The 26,686-nt window shown below is 42.2% G+C and overlaps 2 protein-coding genes across 2 annotated transcripts in view; one reads left to right on the plus strand and one right to left on the minus strand.

Annotated features, from left to right (window-relative positions):
* Window positions 1–1,142: 1,142 nt before the first annotated feature.
* LOC117269783 (uncharacterized) overlaps window positions 1,143–26,686 on the minus strand; it is a 65,725-nt gene continuing 40,181 nt past the window's right edge. Inside the window, exons 2-7 of the mRNA XM_033647084.2 lie at window positions 10,154–10,239; window positions 3,487–3,575; window positions 3,300–3,378; window positions 3,093–3,187; window positions 2,469–2,971; window positions 1,143–2,359 (exon numbers count right to left, since the gene is read on the minus strand). Coding sequence (XP_033502975.2) covers window positions 1,848–2,359; window positions 2,469–2,971; window positions 3,093–3,187; window positions 3,300–3,378; window positions 3,487–3,569 — 1,272 coding nt within the window. The 5' untranslated portion in view covers window positions 3,570–3,575; window positions 10,154–10,239 and the 3' untranslated portion in view covers window positions 1,143–1,847. The remainder of the gene's footprint in view (window positions 2,360–2,468; window positions 2,972–3,092; window positions 3,188–3,299; window positions 3,379–3,486; window positions 3,576–10,153; window positions 10,240–26,686) is intronic.
* The window catches only part of LOC144458773 (uncharacterized), a 51,091-nt gene continuing 32,885 nt past the window's right edge, over window positions 8,481–26,686 (plus strand). Inside the window, exon 1 of the mRNA XM_078162217.1 lies at window positions 8,481–8,614. The gene's annotated coding sequence lies outside the window, so the exon portion shown is untranslated. The remainder of the gene's footprint in view (window positions 8,615–26,686) is intronic.

Here is a 26,686-nt window from a genome sequence, read left to right on the forward strand (position 1 = left end):
CACAATAACGATCTACAGTCAAACAATCAACACGTGACATGTAACTTATGTGCATATGCTGCCCACTGGTGCCAGAGATGTGGAAGTCCAAGAAGTTGGCAGTGTGCATGGCCCTGCGTCATTTAACCAAACAGGATAGAGACTGATGACTGTTGACAACGGTTAGAGGAATAATATTCCACATGCATTATTAAGGTGTTGTTGTGAGGTCTGATGGCTGGAATGATGGCACACAATGTCATCGTCACACCAAGAAAAAGCCCCTAATTTGAATCAACAAACTGTAGTTTTATAAAATACGTGAATTTGAAATAACGTGTCATCTTTGGCCACATCGAATAGTGACATAATAATGTCATTTATTTATTGTATTGTCTGCTATATCTCAAATTTATGTGTTTGTGATCACAAGCTTTTCAAATGTCATCATGATCACAGTGTATTTGTGATCAAGAATCACGATTTAAAACTTGAAACTTCCTGTTTCAAACTTTCCTGAACACAAATGGATATGTTGCAGGGCTCAATTTTGGGGGCTTTGAGTGACGGGCAAAAGAACCCAAGAGCACTTTTAAGACCAGAACTGTAGGTCAGTCTGTTTGTGCTTATATTGTGTTGCCCTGGACAAAAAGGACAGCGCTTGTGTTTGGCTGCTGGAGGCAGTGTGCCTGGGGGGCTGCCTGACCAGTAGATAGCTGTGTGGAGGGCCCAACAGCAGGCACGCATGTCTAAGTTATAGACTCGTGATCCAGCAGGCCTGTTGTTGCTCTGCATTGCCTCTGTGTGCCACCAGCTGACAAAATACAGCAGTGCGTACGCCGGACCATAGAAAGGTATAAAGTTTCTGGTTTTGTTTTTGTTCCAAGTAAAACAGAAAAAGTTTCTGGTCTTCGTTCTGTGAACTGGTTCAAAGCCTTGGCTTTAACTGTATGTATAAATGAATAAATAGAATAGTAATTTGTTTGATGGTGTTCAGGCTTAGGTCCAGTGTTGGGCAAATCATTTGGAACAACAACAAAACTGTAAGTGTTTTGAACTGCTCTCACTTGTGCCCTCAGCAATACACCTACCAAAGTCAGAGTCTGTCAGCAGTTTGAGAGAGATGTGAGGAACACACGGAGACACACAGAGACAGACATTCCTTGGATTTATAGATATAGAATAAAGATTCCATATTCTTTTATTTACCCATGCAAACTTCACCACAAAACAAAGTGACAAACAATTTGAGCAGAAATAAACAGTGAAATAATGTAGACAGAAAATGATTTGAAATTCTTCATCTTGACAAAGTAAAGTAGAATCTTCAGGAAGCTAATTCCAAGTGTTCCACTACCATTTATCTTTAGACATGTCATGTGATGTGTCTGTGATGATCTGTTTACAGTCTTGAGCCTGATGCAAATATCACCTCAAACTAATAAAACTCAGCTGTTGACCATCACCATCAATTAACGCGTAAATATTTACTTTCTTCCCTTGCTGCCTCACAGTTGAGAATTTAAATACATCACCATCAACAACATTGCAGAAGGACTCATTCTTACCATGGGGAATTTGCACCAGTATATCAGCTGGTTGCTGCAAGTTTCCTGCATCTCTCAGTAAACTCACTAACTAAAATGTGCCTTATATGAATCACTAAAGCACACAGGACACACTCCTTTTTGTCAGTATTAACTAATCTCAGATTGATCTTCATTCATAGATATATTTGTAATTTCTTCTGGTTTGCCTTCATATCCCATGAGGCTCTGTATGCGCTCTGACATTATAATCAGCATTAGAAAAAATGCGAATTCACATAAAAAAGAACCTTCTAGCAATGTCTGAGAAGGACCAACACATTAGTAATAGTCATCATCTGAATGAGTATCTCTGGTGTCAGCAAGTTGGAATAATTTCTCCCTGTTCTTTCTCATATCCAACATCAGGCTCTGGATGCCCTCTGAATGCAGCAACTGATCTCCGGTGATCTGCCCCAGTGCTGATGTCATCTCTTCCATCACCTTCATGACTGGCTCTAGCAGGATCAGACGTCGGGTCTGCAGCTCCGCCGCACTCCCCACCCCACTCAGCCTCCCCAGTTGACGGACAGCTTGTCTAGTTTTAGCCTGGATATCAGCAACGACCTCCCGCTTCTTGGACAAGTCCTGCAGTGAGGCCTCTGTCTGACGAATCCTATCGTCTGTAGTTTGAATGTTGGCCTGAGTTTGACTAATTTTGGAGCCATACTCAGATACATTTCTAGAGAACATTTCCTCCTGAGATTCAAATTCACGTACTTCACTCCTAGCAGACTCCATCAAGTCAGAGGCCTGATCCATGTCTACCTGGCCAACTCCAATCAAGACTGACCCTGCAAAGAATATTGATAATTAAAGTGTTCATAATACCAGCAGTGCTAAAAATACAATGATCACTTGATTGTTTAAATTAATTCAAAGATAGAGTAAATATTTTCTTACCAGCAATCCATCCAAAGATTGGGATCGCCATGAGACCAATCCCAACATCCCTCTTTGTCTGGGCCTCATCTCTCCTCCGACTCATGTCGTCATAGGCCTCTTCTGCCTTCTTTACACGACATCTCGCTTCTCTCAGTTTTTCCTGATTCGTCTCTAAAGACTCCTGATGTGACTTCAGCTCTATTCTATATTTCTGTAACTCCCCCTCTCTCTTCTGTTTCTCCTTGGCTAACCAACTCTGCTCTGCAGTGAGACGCTCAGTGTCCCCATCCAGCTTTAGAAGCTCCTGTTTGGCCACCTGCTCTGATCTTTCTAACTTCTGCTTCATGCTTTCAATCTCTCTCCTGATCTCATCAAAGGTCTGGCATCCAGGATAGACGACGTCTGCATTCACGCTGAGGAGTAAGTCTGTGACGGTGTTGAAGGATTGAAGCCCACTCTTCAAGGGACCAATCACAGCTTGGGCCAGTTTTCTCAACTCCGGGTGCCGCAGCACTACAGAGCTGTGGGTTTACAGAGGAACAGATTAAAGTCAACCTTAGGCCAGACCCCAGATTAATTGATGTGGTGACAGTAGTTTTCAAACTAATTAGCTTTTATTGTTATCCTGTATTTGATTCTTACTTTGCTGGGCCGTGTTTGGTGCACCACTGTCCAGTTCTCCAAGCCTTCATGACTCCACAGTCACAGAACCAACCAGGTGTGAGAGCAAAACCTATCTGTGGTAGACATTATATGATACTTATAACTTAAAGGCAAAATTGCAGTTCAACAAGTCTTCTTGTAAAATGTGTTTTTGAACCCTAAATAAAGGTAACAAGAAGACTTTACTTTATACTGGTGATGTTTGTGTATGCCACTCTGGAGGCAGTCATGACACAGCAAATATTGTGAGCCTCTGGCACAGTCCCTGCAGAGCAACAACCACACATCTTAATGATGTCATAGAAATCACAGGTGTTTAATTGTGTGTTACGAGAGTTTGCATGGACATGAGCATGAAGTGTGAGCTTCTCACCTGCATCTGTAGACAGTTTCTCCAACATTGAACACATATCCACATAGCTGTGAGCCATGGACCTGTACAGTGGAATACGCCATCTTGGACTTAGGGAAAGAAACTCCATATTAAGTAAGCTCATGTTGCAATGTCATGAACTCAAACCTCACATGAATGGCAAAAGTCTACTCAAACATGACACAATCATGGATGACAAGTTTATGTTTTAAAGGGAATCTATGTGGGCAGTTAAACTGAGAGTGAAACTTAAGATTGGCTGCCCCCATAGGTTCACTTTAGCTGCCTTTCTGATATTCAGTCAATGTTGTGCCAAATGTTCTCGTTAGTTTTCCTACTGACAGCACTCGGTAACCTCGATCAACAGGGCTATGGGTTAAAAACCACCGCAGCTCTCCTTTAACAGTTTTCTATATTTTGAGACAGAGATCGTAATTTTGTCAAAAGATAATTAAATGACATGACATAATGCTATTTTACATAATTTAGCCTATTTACCAATTACAAATAATGTACAAAAATCAAGAGAGAGTCATTTAGATGAGCATTATTTTGTTAGTCCGTCCTGTTAAGTTTCACTTTCTCTGAGACGATTCTCTGAAATCATGTGATCACAGCAGCCAATCAGCAGCAGAGAGTGTAAACACTCAGCAGCAGTGTGTGAACTAAAACCTCTTGTAACACTAGTTGGGGTGAGACATGTTCGCCAATAATACACAAATAATATGTGCATGTATTGCTGGTCAATAATGTGTTTATTTAGCATCATTACAAATGTGTATATGTATTCAACAATTTCTTATCTTTCTGAAAATTGAATTTATGGTTACACTTTATATTAAGGTACTGTAATAAGTGTTAATTAATGCTTAATAAGCACCAATGAACCAGTTAATGAGCACTTATAAGATGTTTATTACCATTAATGAGACTATATTGGTGTTAATTATAGCACAATTGGCACAGTTATTATTGCATTTAGGAGCATTATAAGCACTTAATAGAAACTTAACAGTTTATAAAGCTACCCTAAATATTAATTAATAAGATGTCTATTTACATTAATTATTATTTATAAGGGTTATTTATAGAACAATAAATGGTAAATGGACCTGCATTTGTATAGCGCCTTTCTAGTCATCTAGTGACCACTCAAAGCGCTTCTTACACTACGAGTCACGTTCACTCATTCACACACATTCATACACTGGTGGTTGACCATACAAGGTGCCACCTGCTACTCAGTTTTAACACACAATAACCACATTTATTACTGGTTTATAGGACACTATAAGACCCTATCAAACAGTGTCGTATAAATGTTGATAAATTAGTAATATGCTCTCAGGGCTCGAAACTAACGGTGTCCTGACGTCCTGGGGACGACAAAAATTGCTACTGGGACACAAAGATGATGTGTGTGGGAAAATTCTGGGACAGCAAAAAGCAATATCGAAATGGTTATTTACAACGTCATTACATATGGGTATCTGAACGTCGCTTTTGTCACTTGAATAATTTCAATAAAACTTATGAACAGCAAAAATACAGTGGCTTTTGCTGCACCTGATCTGGCTCCACTCGTGCGTGTTTCCCCCCATTGAACTCAACTCACTGCATGACGGTCACGCTGGGTGCCACTTGCCAGCTGTGCTCGCCACTCCACATCAGAGCACTGGACCTAGCAATGCTGAGATGGTTGAAACAACTGATGCTAGCCCCTCCAGTTCCGCTCCAGTTGGAGCAGGATGTGACACTTGGCTTTGGGACTCTGAAGACGATGTTTCATCTGTTTCTGCCCCTGTGGTGAGTTAGTTTGTTAAAGTAGGCTATAGGCTAACGTTAGGTTGTTGATTTTTTTTAGCTAGTTCTAGTTCTTTGCGATAGCTAACACTAGCAACTCAGCTAATCATGTACATGATGGCCTTATAAAGTTATAACATGTGACTGTGTGTTCTAAATTTTGATGTTTATGATAATGACAGTAATGTTACAGTTCATCAGAAGAGGTACTGGTTCATTCAGTCAGTAATAATTAGGCTAGCAACTTTAGCTACAGAGATGAAGGTCACGCTTGAACTAGCAGCCAGTCATGTTTCTAAGTTTCCTACAGGTAAGCTGAGTATAATGAACAGACACATAGCAGTAGTATGTGTTAGCAGAACCTTAGTGTGTAACTGTGACACTCAGAGACATTGACTTTGACAGCGATTAAGAGTGTGTGTGTGTGTGTGTGTGTGTGTGTGTGTGTGTCGCGGCTACTGGAGGGTGTTAATAAGTGCATATTAATAGTTTATTAACCTTTATACGACGCTGTTCCCACTTTAGATCCGGTGGCTGCAAAGACGCATTATGAGCTGTTAATAAGTGCATATTAATAGTTTATTAACCTTTATACGACGCTGTTCCCACTTTAGATCCGGTGGCTGCTGACTTGATTGGTTTTAAAGTACATTCTGTTGCATGTGTCCAAGTTGAGAAATTGAGAAATAATTTATGTGTGAAAATATCATGGCATGCATATAGACTTTAGCTGTCTTGGTGGTAAGGAAAGGTCTTATGTGATGGAAATTTGACAGGTTGAATTTAATGATATTTGTGATTTTTTTTAAACGTGATTTAAATGATAAATTTGTGTCAAAGACCACTCCAAGATATTTAAACTCTTCTGCAATCTCCATTGACCACTACAGATGGTTGGTCACCCTCTGCTGACTGATGGGAGAAAAACATGCATACAGTCTTTTTAGTGTTGAGGTGCAAACAAGATTCATTAAGCCAGAGAAATACAGGTACCAAAGCTGCTGATTTTGCATGGACATATAAAACTGTATCATCGGCATATAATTGCAAATTAACAATTGGACAAACTTTAGCTAAGTCATTAACATAAAGACTGAACAGAATCGGACCCAAAATGGAACCTTGGGGTACCCCAGCTAAACAGCTGAGGGAAGGTGACTCTGAGTTTCCAATCTGAACAGTTTGTTTTCTACCTGATAGACATGATTTCATCCAGCAGAGTGCGCCATCAGAGAAATTGAAAAGGAACAGTTTTGAAAGAAGTACGTTAAGGTTTAGTGAGTCGAAAGCTCTTTTTAGGTCCAAAAAAACAGCCCCTACGTAGCCACCCTGATGAAAATAACAAATGCTGTGTCGGTTGAGTGGTGTTTACTAAATCCAAACTGCATTGGATGGAGTGGGTTGTGCCCACTGTTAAGATGGTCTGTTAACTGCAATGCAACTCATTTCTCAGCCACTTTTGACATGACTGGTAAGATACTTATCGGCCGATAGTTCTCCAGTTTGGTCTTATCACCAGCCTTTAGAACTGGAGTAACCTTGGCAATCTACACTGTTTTATGGACAGATTTATTAAGTGTGCATTTGGGTGTGCAAGAGCCTCTCTGTGATGTTTTATAAAGTTACTGTCCAGACCAAAGGCATCTCTAGCCTTAGAACTTTTCAGAGATGAAATGATTTTTAAAACCTCAGGAACAGTTATTTCCCTTAAACTAAAAATTGGCTTTCTGTCATCTAGAGGGTTACGTGGAGTGTCTGGACATTTGAAATTCATTGTCAATTTCTTAATTGAATGTATGAAAAAATTGTTGAAACTAGCAATAATATCTAAGTCATTTATCAAAGTGCCATTCACCTGGAGCTGCATGTCATTGGATGTTGTGTTTTTATTTCTTCCTGTTAGCTTATTTAATTGTTCCCATATCAATTTTCCATTGCCATTTGCCCCATCTGTCATTTCAATGAAAGAAATCTGCTTTTGTTTTGCGAATCTGTTTTACAACTTTGTTTCTAAGTGATGTAAAATTTGTTGGTCACAAATGAGCCCTGTTTTTAGAGATTTTTTTAGTGCATTATCTCTTTCTTTCATCAATTTGTGAACATCATCCTTCATCCAAGGTAGTGTCTTTTTATGCTTTTTGAATTCCACTTTTTTTGTGAAGCGATCCAGAACTTGAATAAAACATTTAGAGAAAGTGCTACAGCTGTCCTCAACTTCATTATTTGTTAGTAGATTAGACCAATCATACTCTTGCAAAGCATTCTTCAAATTTTGTTGTTCACTTTTAGGTATTATATGATGGCTGCTAACTCTAATGGGGCTAGTAGGACGTTTCCAGTTGATTTTTCTTGAGCATAAAATGAAATTATGGTCAGAGAGCCCAGACAAAAGATTTAAAGTTTTGCTAATCCTATCAGATTTATTTGTGAATATTAAATCAATTGCTGTTTTAGATATATTGGTTATTCTTGTTGGACCTTGAATAACTTGAGAAAGGTTGTGGTTATCTGTTAGTTGCATCAGTTTTTTCTGTCAGATTTATCGTCCCAATTAATATTAAAATCACCTAAAAGAATAGTTTCCCTTTTAAAGTCGCAGCATTTTAGACTAGTTTTAAGTTTATCATAAAATGTATTTTTAGAGGAAGGAGGTTGGTACAGACATATCAAAGTAAAAGACATTTCAGGGGAAATAGTTATGTTGAGACCAATACATTCAATATCTATTTCTGCTGGACATTCAATTAATTTACACTTTAGACAGTCCTTTACATAAACCAATAATCCACCCCCTCGTCCTATTCCCCTGTCTCTTCTAAACACACTGTATCCTGAAATATTGATGGCAGCTGTTGGTGATGAATGAGTTAACCAGCTTTCACATATGCCCAATGTTGAGTCAGTTAATAGGTGTTCAGTTTGTTCGGTTTTGCCTACTATACTACGAATGTGAATATGGACAAGTACAAGTCCTTTTGGCTTAGACGTGAGTCCCACATGAGTTTAGCATTATTAAGAGTCTGAAAAAAGTGCATTTTGCGTTGTTTCCTTATCGCCGGATTCAGAGATTTCAGTCTGACTGTTGAAGTGGAGTGTTTGTTCCCAGTTAATGTTGTAATAGGTGAAGATGTGATTGAGTTACACTCACGGGTGCTGGACACAAATCCCAGGACCACACTGCCAACGAAGTGCTGCGAAGCGCTGCGCACTGAAATTCTCGCGCGAGCCCGTTCACATCAGACGCGCATTTCTCCACGCCGGTCGACAAGCGCTTCTGCTCCCAGCTGTTGTCTCCGTCACACTTGGGGCTGTTTTTCCATCATGGGTAACTCTCTCTGTTTGCGTCTGTGTGTCCCAACTCTCTCTCTCTCTCTCTCTCTCTCTCTCTCTCTCTCTCTCTCTCTCTCTCTCGTGTGTGCGTGTGTGTGCGTGTTTGTGTGTGTGTTTGTGTGTGTTTGTGGGTGTGAGTGCGTGTGAGTGTGAGTGTGTGTGTGTGTGTGTTCATCTCTCTCGCTCTGTTTAGATACCACTGACTAGTTCTGTATCTCCAGCCAAAAGTAGGACTGTTAACAGCCACAGAATGTCTTTTGACTGAGTGCTTGGCGGTGTACTCCGGTGTGGTTTGGCGTGGCTATTGTCGAGCAGTGTGTTGAAGATACAAAGTTGGCTCACCGTTTGGGCAAGGTGTATTTTGCCGTCATGTCAGGTAGTGTAGCAGCAGCAGACAGAGAGCAGGAATACAGCCACGGAGAAACAAACAGTAGAATGCAATTGTTTGCTTACAGTGATCCAGTTGCAACAGATTCTTATTGTTCTTTTTGCTGCCCTGATCAGGTAGGGGATTGACATGACTGACGGCATGTTTTTTGCGTAAAAGTTTTGCAGCCGCTGCCATCTTGCCTTGCCTTAATATGGGATTTATATTAACTTCTTATAGTCTCATTAATGTTAATAAACACCTTATTAATTTCATGTTATAGGGTCTTATAGTGTTTTATAAACCAGTTATAAATGTGTTATTATTCTTTAATTAACCCATATAAATTATAATTAATGTAAATAGACATCTTATTAATATTTAGTATAGGTGTATAAACTGTTACCAAAGTTTCTAGTAAGTGCTTATAATGCTCATATAAGCAATAATAACTCATGCTGTGATAAACACTTACTCTAGTCTTATTAATGTTAATAAGCATCGTTTAAGTGCTCATTAACTGTTAATTAACTGCTTATTAAGCACTAATTAGCGCTCATTACAGTACCTTAATATAAAGTGTTACCAAATGTATTTATTATTTCTTGGTAAATCCTTAATAATCAGTTAGTGGGTCTTGATCTGAAGTTACTAATATCTAGATCAGAACTGCCTCGTAATACATTGTCTTGTCTCTATTGTTCATACAGTGTGTAAGGAATGTAGAACCTCTCTACTAACCCAGAGGCTACACCGGGTGCATGATTTCAGCCTTGTGGACGCAGAGCATGATGCTGCCAGAATTACACTCTATTATAAACAATTGAATTCTGCGTCCACACTCGGTGTAGCCTCGGGAATAGACCCAATAACTTAATACCATGACCAACTAGTTGTGATTTACAAAGAATAAATCATTAGTCAAGAGTAAGAAATTGAGCAAATCCATGTGTGATGATACTTAATACAGACCTTATTAACCACTGAAACATATGTTATGTATTAGTAACTACTGTGTTTCACCAGAAGGCTTTACCAAAAACTAAAACTAAAGAAGACAGAAATGACTAAAATATGACTTTTCATGTAATTCATGTAATGACTGAAACTAAATTGACAATAGCTGCCAGCATTAACACTGAGCATATGATAATTATTGTCACTTACAGTGTGAAGTGAGAGAGGGTTCTCTTCAGCTGATGTGTTCTGATCTTCTGACGAGGAGCAGTGGAGAGAGGAGGTGCTGAGAGGCACTTTAAAGGCAAATAACAGAAAGTGAAACTGTGAACATCAGTCTCATCCAATAGGCTGAGGACATCCTTTTATTGTTGTTATAGCTGTTAAGTTTCACTTTGAGACGATTCTCTGAAATCATGTGACCACAGCAGCCAATCAGCAGCAGAGACTGTAAACACTCAGCAGCAGTGTGTGATAAGAGAGTGTTAGAGACATCAGGGAGTGTTAGAGACATCAGAGAGTGTTAGAGACATCAGGGAGTGTTAGAGACATCAGAGAGTGTTAGAGACATCAGGGAGTGTTAGAGACATCAGAGAGTGTTAGAGACATCAGGGAGTGTTAGAGACATCAGAGAGTGTTAGAGAGACATCAGAGAGTGTTAGAGAGACATCAGGGAGTGTTAGAGAGACATCAGGGAGTGTTAGAGAGACATCAGAGAGTGTTAGAGACATCAGAGAGTGTTAGAGACATCAGGGAGTGTTAGAGACATCAGAGAGTGTTAGAGAGACATCAGGGAGTGTTAGAGACATCAGAGAGTGTTAGAGAGACATCAGGGAGTGTTAGAGAGACATCAGGGAGTGTTAGAGAGACATCAGAGAGTGTTAGAGACATCAGGGAGTGTTAGAGAGACATCAGAGAGTGTTAGAGACATCAGGGAGTGTTAGAGAGACATCAGAGAGTGTTAGAGACATCAGGGAGTGTTAGAGAGACATCAGAGAGTGTTAGAGACATCAGGGAGTGTTAGAGAGACATCAGAGAGTGTTAGAGACATCAGGGAGTGTTAGAGAGACATCAGGGAGTGTTAGAGAGACATCAGAGAGTGTTAGAGACATCAGGGAGTGTTAGAGAGACATCAGAGAGTGTTAGAGACATCAGGGAGTGTTAGAGAGACATCAGAGAGTGTTAGAGACATCAGGGAGTGTTAGAGAGACATCAGAGAGTGTTAGAGACATCAGGGAGTGTTAGAGAGACATCAGAGAGTGTTAGAGACATCAGGGAGTGTTAGAGAGACATCAGGGAGTGTTAGAGACATCAGAGAGTGTTAGAGACATCAGAGAGTGTTAGAGACATCAGAGAGTGTTAGAGACATCAGGGAGTGTTAGAGACATCAGGGAGTGTTAGAGACATCAGGGAGTGTTAGAGAGACATCAGAGAGTGTTAGAGACATCAGGGAGTGTTAGAGAGACATCAGAGAGTGTTAGAGACATCAGAGAGTGTTAGAGACATCAGGGAGTGTTAGAGACATCAGAGAGTGTTAGAGAGACATCAGAGAGTGTTAGAGAGACATCAGAGAGTGTTAGAGACATCAGAGAGTGTTAGAGACATCAGGGAGTGTTAGAGACATCAGAGAGTGTTAGAGAGACATCAGGGAGTGTTAGAGAGACATCAGGGAGTGTTAGAGAGACATCAGAGAGTGTTAGAGACATCAGAGAGTGTTAGAGACATCAGGGAGTGTTAGAGACATCAGAGAGTGTTAGAGACATCAGGGAGTGTTAGAGACATCAGAGAGTGTTAGAGAGACATCAGAGAGTGTTAGAGAGACATCAGAGAGTGTTAGAGACATCAGAGAGTGTTAGAGACATCAGGGAGTGTTAGAGACATCAGAGAGTGTTAGAGAGACATCAGGGAGTGTTAGAGAGACATCAGGGAGTGTTAGAGAGACATCAGGGAGTGTTAGAGACATCAGAGAGTGTTAGAGAGACATCAGAGAGTGTTAGAGACATCAGAGAGTGTTAGAGACATCAGGGAGTGTTAGAGACATCAGAGAGTGTTAGAGAGACATCAGGGAGTGTTAGAGACATCAGAGAGTGTTAGAGAGACATCAGGGAGTGTTAGAGAGACATCAGGGAGTGTTAGAGAGACATCAGAGAGTGTTAGAGACATCAGGGAGTGTTAGAGAGACATCAGGGAGTGTTAGAGAGACATCAGAGAGTGTTAGAGACATCAGGGAGTGTTAGAGAGACATCAGAGAGTGTTAGAGACATCAGGGAGTGTTAGAGAGACATCAGGGAGTGTTAGAGACATCAGAGAGTGTTAGAGACATCAGGGAGTGTTAGAGAGACATCAGAGAGTGTTAGAGACATCAGGGAGTGTTAGAGACATCAGGGAGTGTTAGAGAGACATCAGGGAGTGTTAGAGACATCAGAGAGTGTTAGAGACATCAGGGAGTGTTAGAGAGACATCAGAGAGTGTTAGAGACATCAGGGAGTGTTAGAGAGACATCAGAGAGTGTTAGAGACATCAGAGAGTGTTAGAGACATCAGGGAGTGTTAGAGACATCAGAGAGTGTTAGAGAGACATCAGAGAGTGTTAGAGAGACATCAGAGAGTGTTAGAGACATCAGAGAGTGTTAGAGACATCAGGGAGTGTTAGAGACATCAGAGAGTGTTAGAGACATCAGGGAGTGTTAGAGACATCAGAGAGTGTTAGAGACATCAGAGAGTGTTAGAGACATCAGAGAGTGTTAGAGAGACATCAGAGAGTGTTAGAGACATCAGAGAGTGTTAGAGACATCAGAGAGTGTTAGAGAGACATCAGAGAGTGTTAGAGACATCAGAGAGTGTTAGAGAGACATCAGGGAGTGTTAGAGACATCAGAGAGTGTTAGAGAGACATCAGAGAGTGTTAGAGACATCAGGGAGTGTTAGAGACATCAGGGAGTGTTAGAGAGACATCAGAGAGTGTTAGAGACATCAGAGAGTGTTAGAGAGACATCAGGGAGTGTTAGAGAGACATCAGAGAGTGTTAGAGACATCAGAGAGTGTTAGAGACATCAGAGAGTGTTAGAGAGACATCAGAGAGTGTTAGAGACATCAGGGAGTGTTAGAGACATCAGAGAGTGTTAGAGACATCAGAGAGTGTTAGAGAGACATCAGAGAGTGTTAGAGACATCAGAGAGTGTTAGAGACATCAGGGAGTGTTAGAGACATCAGAGAGTGTTAGAGACATCAGGGAGTGTTAGAGACATCAGAGAGTGTTAGAGACATCAGAGAGTGTTAGAGACATCAGAGAGTGTTAGAGACATCAGGGAGTGTTAGAGAGACATCAGAGAGTGTTAGAGACATCAGGGAGTGTTAGAGAGACATCAGAGAGTGTTAGAGACATCAGGGAGTGTTAGAGACATCAGAGAGTGTTAGAGACATCAGGGAGTGTTAGAGACATCAGAGAGTGTTAGAGAGACATCAGGAGTGTTAGAGACATCAGAGAGTGTTAGAGACATCAGAGAGTGTTAGAGAGACATCAGAGAGTGTTAGAGAGACATCAGGAGTGTTAGAGACATCAGGGAGTGTTAGAGAGACATCAGAGAGTGTTAGAGAGACATCAGAGAGTGTTAGAGAGACATCAGAGAGTGTTAGAGAGACATCAGAGAGTGTTAGAGACATCAGAGAGTGTTAGAGAGACATCAGGGAGTGTTAGAGACATCAGGGAGTGTTAGAGAGACATCAGAGAGTGTTAGAGACATCAGGGAGTGTTAGAGACATCAGGGAGTGTTAGAGACATCAGGGAGTGTTAGAGACATCAGAGAGTGTTAGAGAGACATCAGAGAGTGTTAGAGAGACATCAGGGAGTGTTAGAGACATCAGGGAGTGTTAGAGACATCAGAGAGTGTTAGAGAGACATCAGGGAGTGTTAGAGACATCAGAGAGTGTTAGAGACATCAGGGAGTGTTAGAGACATCAGAGAGTGTTAGAGAGACATCAGGGAGTGTTAGAGACATCAGAGAGTGTTAGAGACATCAGGGAGTGTTAGAGACATCAGAGAGTGTTAGAGAGACATCAGGGAGTGTTAGAGACATCAGAGAGTGTTAGAGAGACATCAGGGAGTGTTAGAGACATCAGAGAGTGTTAGAGAGACATCAGAGAGTGTTAGAGACATCAGGGAGTGTTAGAGACATCAGAGAGTGTTAGAGAGACATCAGGAGTGTTAGAGAGACATCAGAGAGTGTTAGAGAGACATCAGAGAGTGTTAGAGACATCAGGGAGTGTTAGAGACATCAGGGAGTGTTAGAGAGACATCAGGGAGTGTTAGAGAGACATCAGAGAGTGTTAGAGAGACATCAGAGAGTGTTAGAGACATCAGAGAGTGTTAGAGAGACATCAGGGAGTGTTAGAGACATCAGAGAGTGTTAGAGAGACATCAGAGAGTGTTAGAGACATCAGGGAGTGTTAGAGACATCAGGAGAGTGTTAGAGAGACATCAGAGAGTGTTAGAGACATCAGGGAGTGTTAGAGAGACATCAGAGAGTGTTAGAGACATCAGGGAGTGTTAGAGACATCAGAGAGTGTTAGAGACATCAGAGAGTGTTAGAGAGACATCAGGGAGTGTTAGAGAGACATCAGGGAGTGTTAGAGACATCAGAGAGTGTTAGAGACATCAGAGAGTGTTAGAGACATCAGAGAGTGTTAGAGACATCAGGGAGTGTTAGAGACATCAGGGAGTGTTAGAGAGACATCAGAGAGTGTTAGAGACATCAGGGAGTGTTAGAGACATCAGGGAGTGTTAGAGAGACATCAGAGAGTGTTAGAGACATCAGGGAGTGTTAGAGACATCAGAGAGTGTTAGAGACATCAGAGAGTGTTAGAGACATCAGAGAGTGTTAGAGAGACATCAGAGAGTGTTAGAGACATCAGAGAGTGTTAGAGACATCAGAGAGTGTTAGAGACATCAGAGAGTGTTAGAGACATCAGGGAGTGTTAGAGACATCAGAGAGTGTTAGAGACATCAGAGAGTGTTAGAGACATCAGAGAGTGTTAGAGAGACATCAGAGAGTGTTAGAGACATCAGAGAGTGTTAGAGAGACATCAGAGAGTGTTAGAGACATCAGAGAGTGTTAGAGACATCAGGGAGTGTTAGAGACATCAGAGAGTGTTAGAGACATCAGAGAGTGTTAGAGACATCAGAGAGTGTTAGAGAGACATCAGAGAGTGTTAGAGACATCAGAGAGTGTTAGAGAGACATCAGAGAGTGTTAGAGAGACATCAGAGAGTGTTAGAGACATCAGAGAGTGTTAGAGACATCAGAGAGTGTTAGAGAGACATCAGAGAGTGTTAGAGACATCAGGGAGTGTTAGAGACATCAGAGAGTGTTAGAGACATCAGGGAGTGTTAGAGACATCAGAGAGTGTTAGAGACATCAGGGAGTGTTAGAGAGACATCAGAGAGTGTTAGAGACATCAGAGAGTGTTAGAGAGACATCAGAGAGTGTTAGAGACATCAGAGAGTGTTAGAGAGACATCAGAGAGTGTTAGAGACATCAGAGAGTGTTAGAGACATCAGAGAGTGTTAGAGACATCAGAGAGTGTTAGAGACATCAGGGAGTGTTAGAGACATCAGAGAGTGTTAGAGACATCAGAGAGTGTTAGAGACATCAGAGAGTGTTAGAGAGACATCAGAGAGTGTTAGAGACATCAGAGAGTGTTAGAGAGACATCAGAGAGTGTTAGAGAGACATCAGAGAGTGTTAGAGACATCAGAGAGTGTTAGAGACATCAGGGAGTGTTAGAGACATCAGAGAGTGTTAGAGACATCAGGAGTGTTAGAGAGACATCAGAGAGTGTTAGAGACATCAGAGAGTGTTAGAGACATCAGAGAGTGTTAGAGAGACATCAGAGAGTGTTAGAGAGACATCAGAGAGTGTTAGAGAGACATCAGAGAGTGTTAGAGACATCAGAGAGTGTTAGAGACATCAGAGAGTGTTAGAGAGACATCAGAGAGTGTTAGAGAGACATCAGGGAGTGTTAGAGACATCAGAGAGTGTTAGAGAGACATCAGAGAGTGTTAGAGACATCAGAGAGTGTTAGAGACATCAGAGAGTGTTAGAGACATCAGAGAGTGTTAGAGAGACATCAGAGAGTGTTAGAGAGACATCAGGGAGTGTTAGAGAGACATCAGAGAGTGTTAGAGACATCAGAGAGTGTTAGAGAGACATCAGGGAGTGTTAGAGACATCAGAGAGTGTTAGAGAGACATCAGAGAGTGTTAGAGACATCAGAGAGTGTTAGAGAGACATCAGGGAGTGTTAGAGAGACATCAGAGAGTGTTAGAGACATCAGGGAGTGTTAGAGACATCAGGGAGTGTTAGAGAGACATCAGAGAGTGTTAGAGACATCAGAGAGTGTTAGAGAGACATCAGGGAGTGTTAGAGAGACATCAGAGAGTGTTAGAGACATCAGAGAGTGTTAGAGACATCAGAGAGTGTTAGAGACATCAGAGAGTGTTAGAGAGACATCAGAGAGTGTTAGAGACATCAGGGAGTGTTAGAGACATCAGAGAGTGTTAGAGAGACATCAGAGAGTGTTAGAGACATCAGAGAGTGTTAGAGAGACATCAGAGAGTGTTAGAGACATCAGAGAGTGTTAGAGACATCAGGGAGTGTTAGAGACATCAGAGAGTGTTAGAGAGACATCAGAGAGTGTTAGAGACATCAGAGAGTGTTAGAGACATCAGGAGTGTTAGAGACATCAGGGAGTGTTAGAGAGACATCAGAGAGTGTTAGAGACATCAGAGGAGTGTTAGAGACATCAGAGAGTGTTAGAGACATCAGAGAGTGTTAGAGACATCAGAGAGTGTTAGAGACATCAGAGAGTGTTAGAGACATCAGAGAGTGTTAGAGACATCAGGGAGTGTTAGAGACATCAGGAGTGTTAGAGAGACATCAGAGAGTGTTAGAGACATCAGAGAGTGTTAGAGACATCAGGGAGTGTTAGAGACATCAGAGAGTGTTAGAGACATCAGAGAGTGTTAGAGACATCAGAGAGTGTTAGAGACATCAGAGAGTGTTAGAGACATCAGGGAGTGTTAGAGACATCAGAGAGTGTTAGAGACATCAGAGAGTGTTAGAGACATCAGAGAGTGTTAGAGACATCAGGGAGTGTTAGAGACATCAGGGAGTGTTAGAGACATCAGGGAGTGTTAGAGACATCAGAGAGTGTTAGAGACATCAGGGAGTGTTAGAGAGACATCAGAGAGTGTTAGAGACATCAGGGAGTGTTAGAGACATCAGAGAGTGTTAGAGAGACATCAGGGAGTGTTAGAGACATCAGAGAGTGTTAGAGACATCAGAGAGTGTTAGAGAGACATCAGAGAGTGTTAGAGAGACATCAGAGAGTGTTAGAGACATCAGGGAGTGTTAGAGACATCAGAGAGTGTTAGAGACATCAGAGAGTGTTAGAGAGACATCAGAGAGTGTTAGAGAGACATCAGAGAGTGTTAGAGACATCAGGGAGTGTTAGAGACATCAGAGAGTGTTAGAGACATCAGAGAGTGTTAGAGAGACATCAGAGAGTGTTAGAGAGACATCAGGGAGTGTTAGAGACATCAGGGAGTGTTAGAGAGACATCAGAGAGTGTTAGAGAGACATCAGAGAGTGTTAGAGAGACATCAGAGAGTGTAGAGAGACATCAGAGAGTGTTAGAGACATCAGAGAGTGTTAGAGAGACATCAGAGAGTGTTAGAGACATCAGGGAGTGTTAGAGACATCAGGGAGTGTTAGAGAGACATCAGAGAGTGTTAGAGACATCAGGGAGTGTTAGAGAGACATCAGAGAGTGTTAGAGACATCAGGGAGTGTTAGAGACATCAGAGAGTGTTAGAGACATCAGAGAGTGTTAGAGAGACATCAGGGAGTGTTAGAGAGACATCAGAGAGTGTTAGAGACATCAGAGAGTGTTAGAGACATCAGGGAGTGTTAGAGACATCAGAGAGTGTTAGAGACATCAGGGAGTGTTAGAGACATCAGGGAGTGTTAGAGACATCAGGGAGTGTTAGAGAGACATCAGAGAGTGTTAGAGACATCAGGGAGTGTTAGAGACATCAGGGAGTGTTAGAGAGACATCAGAGAGTGTTAGAGACATCAGGGAGTGTTAGAGACATCAGGGAGTGTTAGAGAGACATCAGAGAGTGTTAGAGACATCAGGGAGTGTTAGAGACATCAGGAGTGTTAGAGACATCAGAGAGTGTTAGAGACATCAGGGAGTGTTAGAGACATCAGGGAGTGTTAGAGAGACATCAGGGAGTGTTAGAGACATCAGAGAGTGTTAGAGACATCAGAGAGTGTTAGAGACATCAGAGAGTGTTAGAGAGACATCAGGGAGTGTTAGAGACATCAGAGAGTGTTAGAGACATCAGAGAGTGTTAGAGACATCAGAGAGTGTTAGAGAGACATCAGGGAGTGTTAGAGAGACATCAGAGAGTGTTAGAGACATCAGGGAGTGTTAGAGACATCAGAGAGTGTTAGAGACATCAGAGAGTGTTAGAGAGACATCAGGGAGTGTTAGAGACATCAGAGAGTGTTAGAGAGACATCAGAGAGTGTTAGAGAGACATCAGAGAGTGTTAGAGACATCAGAGAGTGTTAGAGACATCAGAGAGTGTTAGAGACATCAGGGAGTGTTAGAGACATCAGAGAGTGTTAGAGACATCAGGAGTGTTAGAGAGACATCAGAGAGTGTTAGAGACATCAGGGAGTGTTAGAGACATCAGAGAGTGTTAGAGACATCAGAGAGTGTTAGAGAGACATCAGAGAGTGTTAGAGACATCAGAGAGTGTTAGAGACATCAGGGAGTGTTAGAGACATCAGAGAGTGTTAGAGACATCAGAGAGTGTTAGAGACATCAGGGAGTGTTAGAGACATCAGAGAGTGTTAGAGACATCAGAGAGTGTTAGAGAGACATCAGAGAGTGTTAGAGACATCAGAGAGTGTTAGAGACATCAGAGAGTGTTAGAGAGACATCAGAGAGTGTTAGAGACATCAGAGAGTGTTAGAGACATCAGAGAGTGTTAGAGACATCAGGGAGTGTTAGAGACATCAGAGAGTGTTAGAGACATCAGAGAGTGTTAGAGAGACATCAGAGAGTGTTAGAGAGACATCAGAGAGTGTTAGAGACATCAGAGAGTGTTAGAGACATCAGGGAGTGTTAGAGACATCAGAGAGTGTTAGAGACATCAGAGAGTGTTAGAGACATCAGGGAGTGTTAGAGAGACATCAGGGAGTGTTAGAGACATCAGAGAGTGTTAGAGAGACATCAGGGAGTGTTAGAGACATCAGAGAGTGTTAGAGAGACATCAGGGAGTGTTAGAGAGACATCAGGGAGTGTTAGAGACATCAGGGAGTGTTAGAGACATCAGAGAGTGTTAGAGAGACATCAGGGAGTGTTAGAGAGACATCAGGAGAGTGTTAGAGAGACATCAGGAGTGTTAGAGACATCAGAGAGTGTTAGAGACATCAGAGAGTGTTAGAGAGACATCAGGAGTGTTAGAGACATCAGGGAGTGTTAGAGACATCAGAGAGTGTTAGAGAGACATCAGAGAGTGTTAGAGACATCAGGGAGTGTTAGAGACATCAGGGAGTGTTAGAGAGACATCAGGGAGTGTTAGAGACATCAGGGAGTGTTAGAGAGACATCAGGGAGTGTTAGAGACATCAGGGAGTGTTAGAGACATCAGAGAGTGTTAGAGAGACATCAGGGAGTGTTAGAGACATCAGAGAGTGTTAGAGACATCAGGGAGTGTTAGAGAGACATCAGGGAGTGTTAGAGACATCAGAGAGTGTTAGAGACATCAGGGAGTGTAGAGACATCAGAGAGTGTTAGAACATCAGGGAGTGTTAGAGAGACATCAGGGAGTGTTAGAGACATCAGAGAGTGTTAGAGAGACATCAGAGGTGTTAGAGAGACATCAGAGAGTGTTAGAGACATCAGGGAGTGTTAGAGACATCAGGAGTGTTAGAGACATCAGAGAGTGTTAGAAACATCAGGGAGTGTTAGAGACATCAGAGAGTGTTAGAGAGACATCAGAGAGTGTTAGAGACATCAGAGAGTGTTAGAGACATCAGAGAGTGTTAGAGAGACATCAGGGAGTGTTAGAGAGACATCAGGGAGTGTTAGAGACATCAGAGAGTGTTAGAGAGACATCAGGGAGTGTTAGAGACATCAGAGAGTGTTAGAGACATCAGGGAGTGTTAGAGACATCAGAGAGTGTAGAGACATCAGGGAGTGTTAGAGAGACATCAGGGAGTGTTAGAGACATCAGAGAGTGTTAGAGAGACATCAGAGAGTGTTAGAGACATCAGGGAGTGTAGAGAGACATCAGGAGTGTTAGAGACATCAGAGAGTGTTAGAGACATCAGGGAGTGTTAGAGAGACATCAGGGAGTGTTAGAGACATCAGAGAGTGTTAGAGAGACATCAGAGAGTGTTAGAGAGACATCAGGAGTGTTAGAGACATCAGAGAGTGTTAGAGACATCAGGGAGTGTTAGAGACATCAGAGGTGTTAGAGAGACATCAGGGAGTGTTAGAGACATCAGAGAGTGTTAGAGAGACATCAGAGAGTGTTAGAGACATCAGGAGTGTTAGAGAGACATCAGAGAGTGTTAGAGACATCAGGGAGTGTTAGAGACATCAGGGAGTGTTAGAGACATCAGAGAGTGTTAGAGAGACATCAGAGAGTGTTAGAGACATCAGGGAGTGTTAGAGACATCAGAGAGTGTTAGAGACATCAGGGAGTGTTAGAGAGACATCAGAGAGTGTTAGAGACATCAGAGAGTGTTAGAGACATCAGAGAGTGTTAGAGACATCAGGGAGTGTTAGAGAGACATCAGAGAGTGTTAGAGACATCAGAGAGTGTTAGAGACATCAGAGAGTGTTAGAGAGACATCAGAGAGTGTTAGAGAGACATCAGGGAGTGTTAGAGACATCAGAGAGTGTTAGAGACATCAGAGAGTGTTAGAGACATCAGGAGTGTTAGAGACATCAGGGAGTGTTAGAGACATCAGAGAGTGTTAGAGACATCAGGGAGTGTTAGAGAGACATCAGAGAGTGTTAGAGACATCAGGGAGTGTTAGAGACATCAGAGAGTGTTAGAGACATCAGAGAGTGTTAGAGACATCAGGGAGTGTTAGAGACATCAGAGGAGTGTTAGAGACATCAGGGAGTGTTAGAGACATCAGAGAGTGTTAGAGACATCAGGGAGTGTTAGAGACATCAGAGAGTGTTAGAGACATCAGGGAGTTGTTAGAGACTCAGAGAGTGTTAGAGACCATCAGGGAGTGTTAGAGAGACATCAGAGAGTGTAGAGACATCAGGGAGTGTTAGAGACATCAGAGAGTGTTAGAGACATCAGAGAGTGTTAGAGACATCAGAGAGTGTTAGAGACATCAGGAGTGTTAGAGAGACATCAGGGAGTGTTAGAGACATCAGAGAGTAGGTTAGAGACATCAGAGAGTGTTAGAGACATCAGGGAGTGTTAGAGACATCAGAGAGTGTTAGAGAGACATCAGGAGTGTTAGAGAGACATCAGAGAGTGTTAGAGACATCAGGGAGTGTTAGAGACATCAGGGAGTGTTAGAGACATCAGGAGTGTTAGAGAGACATCAGAGAGTGTTAGAGACATCAGGAGTGTTAGAGACATCAGAGAGTGTTAGAATCAGGAGTGTTAGAGAGACATCAGAGAGTGTTAGAGACATCAAGAGAGTGTTAGAGACATCAGAGAGTGTTAGAGACATCAGGAGTGTTAGAGAGACATCAGAGAGTGTTAGAGACATCAGAGAGTGTTAGAGACATCAGGGAGTGTTAGAGAGACATCAGAGAGTGTTAGAGACATCAGGGAGTGTTAGAGAGACATCAGAGAGTGTTAGAGACATCAGGGAGTGTTAGAGACATCGAGTGTAGAGACATCAGGAGTGTTAGAGAGACATCAGAGAGTGTTAGAGACATCAGAGAGTGTTAAGACATCAGGGAGTGTTAGAGAGACATCAGAGAGTGTTAGAGACACCAGAGAGTTAGAGACATCAGAGAGTGTTAGAGACATCAGAGAGTGTTAGAGAGACATCAGGGAGTGTTAGAGAGACATCAGGAGTGTTAGAGACATCAGAGAGTGTTAGAGACATCAGAGAGTGTAGAGACATCAGAGAGTGTTAGAGAGACATCAGGGAGTGTTAGAGACATCAGAGAGTGTTAGAGAGACATCAGAGAGTGTTAGAGAGACATCAGGGAGTGTTAGAGACATCAGAGAGTGTTAGAGACATCAGGGAGTGTTAGAGACATCAGAGAGTGTTAGAGAGACATCAGAGAGTGTTAGAGACATCAGGAGTGTTAGAGAGACATCAGAGAGTGTTAGAGACATCAGAGAGTGTTAGAGACATCAGGGAGTGTTAGAGAGACATCAGAGAGTGTTAGAGACATCAGAGAGTGTTAGAGACATCAGAGAGTGTTAGAGACATCAGAGAGTGTTAGAGGACATCAGAGAGTGTTAGAGAGACATCAGAGAGTGTTAGAGACATCAGAGAGTGTTAGAGACATCAGAGAGTGTTAGAGCATCAGAGAGTGTTAGAGAGACATCAGAGAGTGTTAGAGAGACATCAGAGAGTGTTAGAGAGACATCAGAGAGTGTTAGAGACATCAGAGAGTGTTAGAGACATCAGAGAGTGTAGAGACATCAGAGAGTGTTAGAGAGACATCAGAGAGTGTAGAGAGACATCAGAGAGTGTTAGAGACATCAGAGAGTGTTAGAGACATCAGGAGAGTGTTAGAGAGACATCAGAGAGTGTTAGAGACATCAGGGAGTGTTAGAGAGACATCAGAGAGTGTTAGAGACATCAGAGAGTGTTAGAGAGACATCAGAGAGTGTTAGAGACATCAGAGAGTGTTAGAGAGACATCAGGGAGTGTTAGAGAGACATCAGAGAGTGTTAGAGACATCAGAGAGTGTTAGAGAGACATCAGAGAGTGTTAGAGAGACATCAGAGAGTGTTAGAGACATCAGAGAGTGTTAGAGAGACATCAGAGAGTGTTAGAGACATCAGAGAGTGTTAGAGAGACATCAGAGAGTGTGTTAGAGACATCAGAGAGTGTTAGAGACATCAGAGGTTAGAGACATCAGGAGTGTTAGAGACATCAGAGAGTGTTAGAGACATCAGAGAGTGTTAGAGACATCAGGAGTGTTAGAGACATCAGAGAGTGTTAGAGAGCATCAGGAGTGTTAGAGACATCAGAGAGTGTTAGAGACATCAGAGAGTGTTAGAGAGCATCAGGGAGTGTTAGAGAGACATCAGAGAGTGTTAGAGACATCAGAGAGTGTTAGAGACATCAGAGAGTGTTAGAGAGACATCAGAGAGTGTTAGAGACATCAGAGAGTGTTAGAGAGACAATCAGAGAGTGTTAGAGACATCAGAGAGTGTTAGAGACATCAGAGAGTGTTAGAGACATCAGAGAGTGTTAGAGAGACATCAGGAGTGTTAGAGACATCAGAGAGTGTTAGAGACATCAGAGAGTGTTAGAGAGACATCAGGAGTGTTAGAGAGACATCAGAGTGTTAGAGACATCAGAGAGTGTTAGAGAGACATCAGAGAGTGTTAGAGACATCAGAGAGTGTTAGAGACATCAGAGAGTGTTAGAGACATCAGAGAGTGTTAGAGACATCAGAGAGTGTTAGAGACATCAGAGAGTGTTAGAGACATCAGAGAGTGTTAGAGAGACATCAGGGAGTGTTAGAGAGACATCAGAGAGTGTTAGAGACATCAGAGAGTGTTAGAGAGACATCAGAGAGTGTTAGAGACATCAGAGAGTGTTAGAGACATCAGAGAGTGTTAGAGGACATCAGAGAGTGTTAGAGAGACATCAGAGAGTGTTAGAGAGACATCAGAGAGTGTTAGAGACATCAGAGAGTGTTAGAGACATCAGAGAGTGTTAGAGACATCAGAGAGTGTTAGAGAGACATCAGAGAGTGTTAGAGACATCAGAGAGTGTTAGGAGACATCAGAGAGTGTTAGAGACATCAGAGAGTGTTAGAGACATCAGAGAGTGTTAGAGACATCAGAGAGTGTAGAGAGACATCAGGAGTGTTAGAGACATCAGAGAGTGTTAGAGGACATCAGAGAGTGTTAGAGACATCAGAGAGTGTTAGAGACATCAGGGAGTGTTAGAGACATCAGAGAGTGTTAGAGACATCAGAGAGTGTTAGAGAGACATCAGAGAGTGTTAGAGAGGACATCAGAGAGTGTTAGAGACATCAGAGAGTGTTAGAGACATCAGAGAGTGTTAGAGACATCAGAGAGTGTTAGAGAGACATCAGAGAGTGTTAGAGACATCAGAGAGTGTTAGAGACATCAGAGAGTGTTAGAGAGACATCAGAGAGTGTTAGAGACATCAGAGAGTGTTAGAGACATCAGAGAGTGTTAGAGAGACATCAGAGAGTGTTAGAGACATCAGAGAGTGTTAGAGAGACATCAGAGAGTGTTAGAGACATCAGAGAGTGTTAGAGACATCAGAGAGTGTTAGAGACATCAGAGAGTGTTAGAGACATCAGAGAGTGTTAGAGACATCAGAGAGTGTTAGAGACATCAGGAGTGTTAGAGACATCAGAGAGTGTTAGAGACATCAGGAGTGTTAGAGACATCAGAGAGTGTTAGAGAGACATCAGAGAGTGTTAGAGACATCAGAGAGTGTTAGAGACATCAGAGAGTGTTAGAGAGACATCAGAGAGTGTAGAGACATCAGAGAGTGTTAGAGACATCAGAGAGTGTTAGAGAGACATCAGAGAGTGTTAGAGACATCAGAGAGTGTTAGAGACATCAGAGAGTGTTAGAGACATCAGAGAGTGTTAGAGACATCAGAGAGTGTTAGAGACATCAGAGAGTGTTAGAGAGACATCAGAGAGTGTTAGAGACATCAGAGAGTGTTAGAGACATCAGAGAGTGTTAGAGAGACATCAGAGAGTGTTAGAGACATCAGAGAGTGTTAGAAGACATCAGAGAGTGTTAGAGACATCAGAGAGTGTTAGAGAGACATCAGAGAGTGTTAGAGACATCAGAGGAGTGTTAGAGACATCAGAGAGGTGTTAGAGAGACATTCAGAGAGTGTTAGAGAGACATCAGAGAGAGTTAGTTAGAGACATCAGGGAGTGTTAGAGACATCAGAGAGTGTTAGAGAGACATCAGAGAGTGTTAGAGACATCAGGAGTGTTAGAGAGACATCAGAGAGTGTTAGAGACATCAGAGAGTGTTAGAGACATCAGAGAGTGTAAGAGACATCAGGAGTGTAGAGAGACATCAGAGAGTGGTTCGAAGAGACACATCAGAGAGTGTTAGAGACATCAGAGAGTGTTAGAGAGACTCAGCGAGTGTTAGAGAGCATCAGAGCGTTGTTAGAAGAGACATCAGGAGTTAGAGATACATCAGAGAGTGTTAGAGACATTCAGGGCGTGTTAGAGAGACATCAGAGAGTGCAGAAGGGACATCAGAGTACAGAGACATCAGAGAGTGTTAGAGACATCAGAGTGTTAGAGACATCAGTGAGAGTGTTAGAGAGACATCAGGAGTGTTAGAGAGAGACATCAGAGAGGTGAGACATCAGGAGTGTTAGAGAGACATCAGAGAGCAAGCAGAGAGACACATCAGAGAGTGTTAGAGAGACATCAGGGAGTGTTAGAGAGACATCAGAGAGTGTTAGAGAGACATCAGAGAGTGTTAGAGAGCGATCAGAGAGTGTTAGAGAGACATCAGGGAGTGTTAGAGACATCAGAGAGTGTTAGAGACATCAGAGAGTGTTAGAGAGACATCAGGAGTGTTAGAGAGACATCAGAGAGTGTTAGAGACATCAGGAGTGTTAGAGAGACATCAGAGAGTGTTAGAGAGACATCAGAGAGTGTTAGAGACATCAGAGAGTGTTAGAGGACATCAGAGAGTGTTAGAGAGACATCAGAGAGTGTTAGAGACATCAGAGAGTGTTAGAGACATCAGAGAGTGTTAGAGACATCAGAGAGTGTTAGAGAGACATCAGAGAGTGTTAGAGACATCAGGAGTGTTAGAGAGACATCAGAGAGTGTTAGAGAGACATCAGAGAGTTAGAGACATCAGACGAGTGTTACGAGAGACATCAGAGAGTGTTAGAGACATCAGAGAGTGTTAGAGACATCAGAGAGTGTTAGAGACATCAGGAGTGTTAGAGGAACATCAGGAGAGTGTTAGAGACATCAGAGAGTGTTAGAGAGACATCAGAGAGTGTTAGGAGACATCAGAGAGTGTTAGAGACATCAGAGAGTGTTAGTGACATCAGAGAGTGTTAGAGACATCAGAGAGTGTTAGAGACATCAGAGAGTGTTAGAGACATCAGAGAGTGTTAGAGACATCAGAGAGTGTTAGAGAGACATCAGAGAGTGTTAGAGACATCAGAGAGTGTTAGAGAGACATCAGAGAGTGTTAGAGAGACATCAGAGAGTGTTAGAGAGACATCAGAGAGTGTTAGAGACATCAGAGAGTGTTAGAGAGACATCAGGGAGTGTTAGAGACATCAGAGAGTGTTAGAGAGACATCAGAGAGTGTTAGAGAGACATCAGGAGTGTTAGAGACATCAGAGAGTGTTAGAGAGACATCAGAGAGTGTTAGAGAGACATCAGAGAGTGTTAGAGACATCAGAGAGTGTTAGAGACATCAGAGAGTGTTAGAGAGACATCAGGAGTGTTAGAGAGACATCAGAGAG

Source organism: Epinephelus lanceolatus, chromosome 19 (assembly GCF_041903045.1).
Source record: "Epinephelus lanceolatus isolate andai-2023 chromosome 19, ASM4190304v1, whole genome shotgun sequence".
Lineage (NCBI taxonomy): Eukaryota > Metazoa > Chordata > Actinopteri > Perciformes > Serranidae > Epinephelus > Epinephelus lanceolatus.